Genomic DNA, 11,310 nt, shown 5'->3' on the forward strand with positions numbered 1-11,310 from the left:
CCGTTTGGATGAGAATTTAGGATAATGGGATGGTTTCGTCCGGATTCTCAAAATCTTTAGGAACCAAACCGGATCTAGATTTTAATACATAGCCACAGAATTCAATAAAAGCTCTAGGTTTTTTATCAAGATTTTTAAAATTTATTGGGATAGAAACGGCACCGCATAAATATCTTTTATAAATCTAGTACTCACTGTATGCATGCATTGAACACCATGTGATGTGACAACTGACAATGAATGTCTGTAGGGCTTATATGGCCACCATTGACAGTAGTATTTCGACTGGACGGCTGGCTGGGTTGCTCAGGCAGTCAGGCCAGACCTCCAGCAGACTGAGCGCCTGGTGACCACCGTTTTGGAGCGTGTGACCATTGTGCAGTGAAGACCGGAGACGTTCAGGCAGCTTCCAGCTGTGTGATGATGGCCTTTTAAAGGCTCTGTTCGGCTGGCTCGAACGTTAAGGCTGATAAGTTTAAACATTTGTCCATCATAAACAAGTGAGAATCTACTACTCCTCCGGCGTGGCCGCGTGGGAGAGCATTTAAGGGCGTGTTTAGTTCCGAAAATTTTTGGCTTTTGGCTACTGTAGCACTTTCGTTGTTATTTGGCAAAAATTGTCCAATTATGGACTATTTAGGCTTAAAAGATTCGTCTCGCAATTTCTCGATGAACTGTGCAATTGGTTTTTTTTTTCGTCTACATTTAATACTCCATGCATGTGCCGCAAGATTCGATGTGACAGGGAATCTTGAAAATTTTTGGTTTTTGGGTTGGAACTAAACGGGGCCTAAGCCAGTTCCGGATGGCGCCAAGCCCAAGCGGCATCATCATCCATCCGGAGGCTCGTAGAGGAGGTCTGGCGTGAGCCTGACTGCCTGACCGGCTGACCTGACCCTGTGTGAAAAAAGTTGCTAGCACGAGAGGAGGGGGAGGGGGGCTCAGGGTCAGGGCTACGGGCTACTCCTACCTCTGCTCTCTGAACTGCCCTATGTCTGCGCTACTCGTACGCTGGACCACTGACTGCCACTGCATGCGTAGGAGGACATGAGCTGACTGCCACTGCATGCCCTATGGCATGGTATGGCACGCAGCAGCAGGTGCAGACTGCGGCGGCCAGAGAGGCAGTGTGTGTGTGAATGCAGGCGTGGGGGGCCGCCAGCTCGTCGCGAGGCCGCCCCCGAAAACACTTGACCGAATCTTTGACCGACCTCGCTCCGCTCCGGCGCGCGCCCCATGCAATGCAGCGCCCACCCTCCTCCACCTCGGCACGACGAGACGACGACGACGGCCGCTCCACGGCCGTACTCCTACGGTAGGACCACAGCTCGCTGCCCTGCCGCGCGGCATGCCGATCACGGAGCAAATGGCGCGCCATCACCCTAGCTAACGGAAGCTTAGCTGGAAGTGCCCCTAAACCTCCTACTAGGGTCTAGTTGGGGCTAACCGGCTACTCCGTAGAGAGCAGCAGCAGCCGTAGCGGTATGTGCCGGCCTGTCGGTTGGCCTTGCAAGCCCATGCCAGCCTATCCTAGTATAGGCCACTAGCCAGGCATGCATAACGGAAATGGGCAATGGCACGCGCAACGGCTCGCCGGCCACGGCCTGAACCCTGAGTCCCTGAGCCCCTACCTCTGCTCGCCTGCCTGTCAGCGTCATGCGTGCCTGCGTTGCTGACCGTGCATGTACTGTACGTATAGGCGCGAGCAGCGAGCAGTTCATGCAATGCACGTACAGTATGGCTGCGATGGAGATTCGTAACCAGCTACAGTACTGTAGTGTGAGTAGACCGTAGTACAGTAAATGCTCCGCCTGCGCTCGCAATTGCAAAGTTGAAAGCTCTTTCCCGCGTTTACCACACTGTGGTGTGCGGTGCATGGGCCCGGTCGCTGGCAGACCGGACGAGAGAGCCCGAGAAGTTGTGTGGTCTGCTGTGGATAACACTGCTGTGCGGCTGTGCCTTCAATCGCTGAGGTATCCTACTCGTACATGCCAGTTCAGTACACACGACGACAATCGAGAACAGGACGTACGGCTACTAGCAACCCCATAATACATGTACGTACTGTACGAGCTAGGCCATTATCGCCGGCGACGGTCGGTTCCATTGCATTCCATCAGCGCTAGCTCCGGCGATCCAAATGGTCTGCAGGCGATGAAGACCACCACAATGCATGCGTGTGCCCATGGCGTCCGGGTCGGAGGCCACATGCCCACATGTCTGTGAAGACCGCCCAACATGTGGCTAGCCACGTGTACTTCAGCCTTGCTCCTATCACGTACGAGTACCCACCACCCACAACACCAGCAAGGCACCACCGGTGCCCCCAGCACGCCGCACGCACGCACACGTACAGTGCAGTGCAGTCTAGTAGCAAATTATTGTCAATCCAAGAAGAATGAAAGAAGCTGAGTCATTGTCTGCAGACGCACAGGGAAGTACTAATACTAATAACTGGTAAATGGTAATCAGTAGTAGTCGCCATCTGGCACGGAAACGTCAATCTCTACTGTGGCGTAGGTAACAAAACAAATATGGCTGCATGCATGCAGATTCCGCGAAAATTTGCATGGAGTTTGACGAAAACCTTGTCCAAGTCATCAGGAACTTGCTACTACTGCTGAAGACTCAAATCGACGGTAATTGGATCTCACGTCTTCCACGGGACTAACGCGTCCCGTCCGCATATGTGGGACTTTTGTTTAATTTTTTGTATTTTCGTTTGTAAAATACTATACACCTAGCTCGCTAGGCGCAGCAAAACTACACGGTCCATGACGCTCGAGCTCCTGAACATGAACTACTCGGCGCCACTTGTACGTACGGCATGGTGTACTGTCGCGGCGCGCGCTACCGTGGCAATTCCCACTCGGTTCAGTGCAGCGCCCGCCCGCACAGACCAATTCCTACTTTGACAAATTTCCAGACCCCATGGTACCCATTAGGCTGATACTAGTTGACTTTGAGCAAAATTCGCAGGAAACTTCACTGCAGTTAGCATGAAAAATCTAACGTGCAGCATGCCTACGCGACACTGGCTCGAGATCGTGTGTATTTATGCTCACAATTCACAAAGATCTCTCGCAGCTTTTCTGCAGATCGACCAACAACCACCATTACAGAAGCAGTAGCCATCGACAGTTAAGCGCAGCAGCTAGCCAGTCTTATAGTTAATTGCTCCTTTCCGATCCCCTGATCCCTGCCTGTAGCAGTGTAGCAGTGGGAAAAAAACCCCTCTCGAAGACGTCAAGCATGGCAGTTGGTCATGAAGATAGGGCCGTGCGTGAAGCTGTTGATCGTCCTGGCCCTTGTGATGTCGGCATCGGACGGCGCCGGTGCCTCGAGGCCTCTGATGACAGCGGCGGCAGGCGAGCAGCAGCAGATGCAGAGCACCAACGGCTACGGCGGCGTCCTGGCGTCAGTGAAGTCGGCCGTGGTGACTGAGGAAATTGTGGGCGGGGCCTTCTGGCTGCACCTTCGATCCTAACAACCCTGGACGGCGCTGCCCGTGATAAGCAGCAGCTCAGTTTCCCATCATACCAGTTTAACTATCTAAGATAAAACTATCATAGAGATAACAAGCCAGTAATAACTAGTACTATCTGCAGCGTCTATATGCCGCTCTCTGTATAAATAAGTTTCACAGGTTGTTGGTTGGATGTGTAAATCTTTCATTTGTAATTTTATAAGCGCAATGTATACTCCGAGTAATAATTGAGTAAATTATGGTTTGCTTATTAGGGCAGTCCCAATGAATCCTCATTAAATGACTTGCCACGTAGGCAAAATGCTGACATGGCAACGTAATTAATGAAGAAAGAGAGCAAAAATTATAGATCTGGTAAACCAGGTCTACTCTTGACCCAATGCACCAAGATACCATGAAATCGCCATTGGGGAGAAACCACTAGTTTCTATGGAGCTCGTGTCGCACTCCCATTGGAGGAAAAGATAGAGTTGGGAGAGAGAAAGAGAAAATAGTTATTACTCATAGAAACCATGGGTTGGAAAAAAATACTTTTTTTTGTGCGATATCCTATGTTATAGAAACTACTAGTTTTTTTTATTGGGACTGTCCTTACCAGTTATACTACAATCAGTTTACTTCTTCATGTTTGTACTTATATACGGAGTATATACAAGTCCACATGGAATGCTGATGGGCGTCACCAACCACGTGGACGCGCTGAGTCAGTGTCGTCGCTAGAGTCTCCAAGCACGCTGTTCGTGCGTGTGCTCGCACATAACTCCCGAGAAATTCCTCTCGAAGTTGCTGTGCACCATGACACGAGATACTAGCTGATAGCATCACCGATCCAGGCAAAGAGCCAAACAGATAAAAAAAACGAGGGAAATTTCCATCTGCAAATCAGCAGAACCCCTCCATATTATACTACTACTACTAGTATACAGCAAGAAACAAACCGGTTTAAGGACATGATGACATCGAGAAAGGATCTTCACAGGTTGCTACTGCCGTTGGACAGGCCATCTTGCTGTTTGCATGCCAATGCCATCCACAGATCTAGAGACCTGTACGTATCCCAGAAGCAAAAAAGCATCTGGGGCCCCGACATATTCTGCGTGAACTCCAGCTCCATATGCGTGCGTGTATACTCGTAGACTTCGTAGCGAAAGATCTCTCTCAAAATGCTTTCAGTGCTGTGCTGCCACGGCACCATTTTGTGGCGTGGGGACGTGGGGTGGCATCCAAAACATCAACAAGTTGTTTTTCAGTATTTCCTCTGGCTGACATGAGTCGCCGCCTTCCATGGATGGCTTGTCAATGTCACGAGCCCAAACAAAGCTTTGCTGCTGGCCCAGTGAGTAGTCCGTCAGAGCATCACCGCCCATGATCATCCTCAGCTAGTGTATTTTAACCACTTCAGGGGCACAGTTCCATGCATCATGCCAAGTCTGTGAGCGGAGTCCATAGCACATGCTTACAGTACAGTTCAGCTGCTGTTTGGGTATGGCACCCGGCTTCCCTGTGTTTTCGTTTTGGGAGCATTCTGGGACCGAACCCGTGACAGTTTTGAGCGCTGAGATGTCTATTCCTTCTGACCACGAACTTTATAGGATCCATGGTGCATTTTATTTTATTACTAATCGTGAACTCCGGGTAAAAATCCTTGTAAGTATATTTCAAGAAAAAGAGAGTGTTACTTCGTTCTCCGTAAACGGCCAGCAGTACAGTACTGCAATGTGCAGCCAAATGCCGCTGTTTCGTAAGACTGTACTGCAACCAATGCACGCCACGGCCGGGCCTCCGCGCACGTACGTGAGGCTGCAGGAGCTGGATCAAAGGATCAGGCTGGCCGCCCGTGAGCGGTGAGCGGTGAGCGCGCTGCCCTGGACAGGCGTCAGAGGGTACACAGGCATGCACTCACAGCAGGCGCCGTGCGGGCGCACCCGCAGCGCCGACACGCGCTCCGGTGGGGAGGGGCCGTGCGCCCGTGCCGTGCTCTTGACCGGCTGCGGGGTACGCGCGTCGCCCGTGTCGGCGACCGTCCGGCTGGTCTCCCGGGGCGCGCGGCCGTGCACCGGCGACGCTCTGTGACTCTGTTCGTGTTCTTGTTCCTGTTCTCGTCGACTCGTCCTGGCTCCTGGTCTGCCTGCTGTGTGCTGGCTCCTGCAACTTCCGGAACTGTTACTGTTCTGCCGCCATACCAGCGCCGCGCAGACATTTTTTATGTGCACAAACGGATTTTTCAGAACAGCCTTTCTCTCCTCCATACTCCTTATGTGATTTATCTCTCTGCTCCATATATGTGACATACCTACTCCGTATATCTCATATCTGTGCAAAAGTGGGAGCCATATCTGTGCAAAAGTAGCCATATACAAGGATGCCTTCTGCGCCATGACTGATGACTCTGATTACTGTGTAACCCACTAGCTCTCCTGCGACATACTAGCCGCCATGTCCCAGCTCCATCGCCATGCTTGAACTCTGAAGGAATCTACTGTGTCGCCGGTGGTGGGGCTGAGGCATCAACTTCTGTACCTCAAAGCACCATCAGTCCATCACGCTCATGTTCGGTGTACGTACATGATTTACAGTTCTGCACACAAAATTTAACCGAGCATCTTACCCAGTAATTGAAAGAAACCTCTTGTTGTTTCTAAATAGCTAAGCATTTTCCATCTCCATATCACACCAGAGAAGTGTCCAGCTACCGAATCTCCGGCTTATTAACCTTTTCTCTGCTCTGGGCTGTACCAATTGTTACAACTGTACACCCAGCACTTCACAGAAAAGCCAGTCAAGAAATACAGTATTCCTTTCCTCGAGGACGAATAGTGAGATCGACAAAAAGTTTTGGTCGATAGCTGTTTAGTGGTTAGGTGATCAAAGTTAATACAAGTTGAACGAAAATACTGGGCGATCCTCTCTTAATCATGGCGAACGCAGAGGAGGTGAGATCCTTCGATTTACATGGAAAATTTTGAAGTGCCGGAACCAACCAAATGAAAGAAAGGAAAAAACTAGGTTAACTGTGTCATCGCATTTAGCTCAAAAGGGTCTGTATCTCTCATTCTCTCGAATAGAGCTGCGACAGAAGTATATAGGAAACAGCTTCCAGCACATGTTAATCTTTCGGTATATCCATACATGTCTATGTTAATCTTCCAGCATGTCCTTGTATAACTACAAACTACACTCTTAGATCTCAGAGGAAGTCCTGCAGGAGAATCAAATAATGCAAGATTACGAGGGATGAATGCAAGAAACAATACAATACCGAGGGGAGGAAAATACCAGTTTAAGATTCGGCTTGGAAGCACCCTTTTGAAAAGTTGAAGGGCTCTGTTCCTTAATGACTTCTTCAATTGATGATCCTTTTTCATGTACAAATTTAACAGACTCTGAGAGCCTGTTCAGAAGATTGAACAATGCAATGACCTCATTTCGCTGCAGCTGCAACTGATCAATCGCCAGGAAGGAAGTATTGTTAAACAATTATCCACTTAAACATACAAAATGAACTCAAAGATATACTAATGGTTTTAGAATATGTTTTCGTCAATTCAAGAAGAATTCACAGTGCTTCAGTTGGCTTTGTAGCAATTTAGCATAGAACTCATAGTGCATTCCTTCTTTTTAAAGACGATGTATGGTTCTAGAGGAAATGTAAGCGATCAAGATGAATTAAGTGTTAGGAAATTAAAATGAGGATAATGTTTCAAAACGAAATGAGCATGGCAGCATATATCATAATATGGCAGTAGTGGTAGTGAGTATTTGAGAAATGAACTACATACTGGCTGATTCAAATGACTGTCTCCATCAACAGAGAAAAGAATTTTCAGTGCAGTTCCGAGACCAAGAACTTGGAGCTTTCCCCACAGTCGGCACTTCTCGCATCCAACGCAGTCCATAATTGCACTAATGAAGAAAATGTTACATTGGGTAAGGATTCAAGTGGTTCATATGCATCTTATGAAATGAGAACACAGGAAATATGTCACAAACCTAATGTTTCTGAATTGCTTCTGAATCTCTTGCTTTAGCTCAGGACCATTTTCGCCTTGCCAGAGTTTGGCTTCATCAAAAGGCAATGGACATGCGGATCTTAACTTGGAATTGTAAAGCAATTGCTTCACAAGAGATTCTGTTTTCAAGTCGTCTTCAGGATTGCCAGTATTGTACTCAGGCCTGCTCAAGATAATCTGCTGCCTGAAAGATTCCAAATCAAATCATTATCCACTAGATCACTACCAATTCTGAACAAATAAACCTAACAGATTGATCTTCCAGTGCATGGAAACGAAATGAATAGGTATTAAATAAGGAAGAAATGGGAACCTTTGTCACAGGCCCGAAGAACAAACAGGTAGGTGAAGTACAGATTCTGGACACGTTCTGGGTACTTCAGGACACGGTCATACAACAAAGGAAGATTTTGTCCCCACTGTGTCCATTTACATTAGAAGTGGTCAAAACAATTATGAAACTTAGGCCCAATAAACAATAAACAAAGGTGGACAATTTGGTCACGTACTGAGTTAGTAGATTCATCAAGAAGATAATCATAAGCAATATGCACTGAAATTGAGGAGTGCAACCCTGAAATAAGCTTGTACAATGCCTTCTTCTCATGGCACAGTTCTTCAGAAGGATCTGAAGAAAAAATGTAGTTAGAAAAACTTGTATCAAAATTATTTTACTGATGCAGGACTGAAGTGTTAGGATTATCTATCATGTTACGTAGGACATCTAATGGAACAGGCATGCAACTAGAGCACTACACTACAGGACACTAAAGAACAACAGATGGGACAATATATGCCATGGATATTGGATTACTTTAGAAAACAAGGTAGCTACAATTGACATATATCTCAATATGTAGTGAACTTATGACATGGCACGTATAAACACATTCACTGAACACATATGCACTGAATAAAAAAAATAAACATGGAGGTTGTCATGAAATAAAATAAGCAGCTCAGATGCAAATTATTAGTCACACTTGACATGGTCGATCAAACCAGTATATCTAAAGCGGAACAAGCATGTGACATTTGCATACATTTTGGACAGTTCTCTTTGTAAATAGCATCCCATATCCTTCTTGCTGAATCACCAGTATAGCCAGTGTATCGTTCAGGATTCAGTTGAAGATTCACATAAGTCATCTCATCTGAAATCAGTACAACAGTTTGATAATCATCATGAATGATAATAAATAAGAAACAAAGAATGTGCAATAAACTAGATCAAGACAAAGATAAATTACTATTATCAGTCTCGTCATCAGATGTCCAAGGATTGTCAGTCTCAACCCATCCTTTGAAAACCTTGCTGTCAAGGGTTTTATCAACGGCAGCCTGTGGTTTTCCTTCTTGGCACATCATACTATCTGGAGAAAGTCCACTGTAAGGTTTCCTGAATGGTTCAGGGAACTCATTCTCCGGGCACTCACAGACACTACAATCTCTAAGCTTGCACATTCCATCATCGGGCCAAAAAGGGCAGTCACACCACAATTTAACCTTACAAAAGACAAGGAACAACACATGACTTAGAACAGATGAACCATTGCTTCAAAATTTATTTTTAATGTGAGCATTTGTGAGGCAGCCTGGTGCAGTGGTGAGAGCTGTCTCACTGAGTCACCAGGTCGTGGGTTCGAAGTAGCCTCTCCGCAGATTTGCGGGGGGAAGGCTTGCCTCGGTTTTTCCCTTCCCCAAACCCCACTCATGTGGGAGCCTCCAGCACTGGGTCTGTCCTTTTTTTTAGCATTTTGGTGGCATCACATATAGCTGACAGTGACGCTTCTGTTTTTCAATCTCAGCATCAAAGATGAATTTCAATCCGAATTGTTGTGGCTAAACTTAACTTTAGGTGTGCTACATACAGGATTTTTGTGATGATTTTTGAAACATTGTAACATGGTATTTTAGTCTTTTAGCTAACGAGGGCGCCAGCCCGCCATATGATTTTCCTATAGCTATAGGTAGACTAACAAATACAAAACTAAAGTTCATTGTGCAAAATTTGGAAGAGACCTTACGCGTGAAATGGTAAAAGTAATCTGAGTACATATGAGACGAAAGTATAACTTTACAAAATAGTTGCAACACCAATCAATACCATTTTGCAATATGCAAAGGCTTACACATCAATATCAACAAAGATCAATACCATTGTCTGCCACAAACTTCCTAAACTATAGGGAATATAGGAATAGAATGGGTAAAAAAACTAAGAGACACTGGAACTAGGAGTTCAATTAGGATAGCTAACAGGTACCATTAGATGGTCCACAAGACTAGATTGTGCACTATTTACATCATCAAATTCCCTACATAAGGTAAGCCAACCATTCACATTCTGATCAAGCACATACCACTTTGATTCCAAATAGAGCACAGTTGATTATTGTTCATTAGAATCATTACTAATCAAAAGACAAACATTACACAGGCAGAGTACAGAAAAAGTTTGATCCTAAGGTTTGAAACATTCACTTGAGAATAGTAGAAAACTGATAAATCACACTCAACTGCTCAAGGTAAAAAAATAATAATCTGACAAAGAATCACACAGTCGTCACGACAATCTTCCACCTATAAAATGGCAGAAGCACATTGAGGGGAAAAAAGTAAAGACTCCATAACTCCGTAATCAAGCATCAAATTCTCCAATCAAGCACGCATGAATAGACTCTATCTCCCCATTGGAGTACCACAATATACATTTCCACTAATGTGCCAAAATCACAGTCCAGGACATTAAAAAAAACAATCCATGATTGCTCACCTTGAAGTACCTGGAGAAGGGCAACCTAACGAGTTCCTGTAGGATGGGATGCAGGACCTCCTCGTTGATGGCGTCCACCGTCTCATAGTCGCAGCAAGCAGTCCTCCACCATCCCCGTGTACTTCCTCGCAGCCTGAAACGGACCACACCGCCACCTCAGAAGTCAGAACCGCATCAACTAAATCAAACCCCCCAAAAGCAGCTAAGCAAATCGCAATACCAACGGAGAGATTCTTACAGGGCAGCCGCAGCTTCCTGGTGACGAGGAGGGGATGCCCGGGAAGCTGCGATAGCTCACGGCCACGGCGAGGAGGGCCACGAGGAGGGCACCGGCAGGCCGCGTACCACAACCTGCCGCCCCGCCGCTTCGTGCCCCCGCCAGCGCCGGACCGCGGCGCCGTTCGCCACCGGAGCGGGGTTCATAGTCATCGCCGCGCCGCCGCGGAAGCTTCGAGAAGCGAGATCTCGACAGGAATTTTCGACCCGATGCTCGACACGTGGGCAATGGCGGTCCGTCTGGTGTGGGGACGGGCAGGGGATCGTTGGAATTTAACGATGTTGGTATATCGATGGCGGCAGTTTTAATACAGTGGGTTAGATTGGGGAATCCGGGTGTGCCTGCGGAGTGGGTCACATGGATTAGCACCTGTTGTTTTGGGAGGCAAATTGCTAGGTCCACTAGAGGTGATCTCGTGTAACCTTTTTAGCTCGTTCGGCACGGCTCGAAATGGCTTCTTATTACATTGCGCTCTTATTAAGTGCGCGGAAGGAGTTAGAATCAGAAGAAAGTGGTTTTACACGCTCCTAGACCATTTTAAGAATAGAGACAAAAATGACTCTTTACTACAGTGTACGGAGGAGCTAGAGCCGAAGCCATGGTGCATGTTAGATTTTGGATGATTTAGTTCTTAATACGCGTGGCTGATATTTTTTTCATGCACGGAATCAACGCCGTGGATGCTCTTAGTGCGCATGCTATCCCCCCGCATTCTAATTTTCTTTTTAGTGTAATGTTATCTGGTCATATTTTTTTCATT

At 46.8% G+C, this 11,310-nt stretch overlaps 1 protein-coding gene across 1 annotated transcript; it reads right to left on the bottom strand.

The window, feature by feature from the left end:
* Positions 1-6,400: 6,400 nt before the first annotated feature.
* On the bottom strand, positions 6,401-10,397 carry LOC136475791 (endoplasmic reticulum oxidoreductin-1-like). Its single transcript, XM_066473391.1, is given in 11 exon segments — positions 6,401-6,686; positions 6,764-6,928; positions 7,267-7,390; positions 7,478-7,656; positions 7,658-7,677; positions 7,811-7,916; positions 8,007-8,125; positions 8,541-8,651; positions 8,748-9,003; positions 10,274-10,369; positions 10,371-10,397. Coding segments are annotated over 11 exon segments (1,203 nt in total). The 5' UTR covers positions 10,386-10,397; the 3' UTR covers positions 6,401-6,674.
* Positions 10,398-11,310: the final 913 nt, after the last annotated feature.

The sequence above is a fragment of the Miscanthus floridulus genome, chromosome 1 (assembly GCF_019320115.1).
Source record: "Miscanthus floridulus cultivar M001 chromosome 1, ASM1932011v1, whole genome shotgun sequence".
Classification (NCBI taxonomy): domain Eukaryota; kingdom Viridiplantae; phylum Streptophyta; class Magnoliopsida; order Poales; family Poaceae; genus Miscanthus; species Miscanthus floridulus.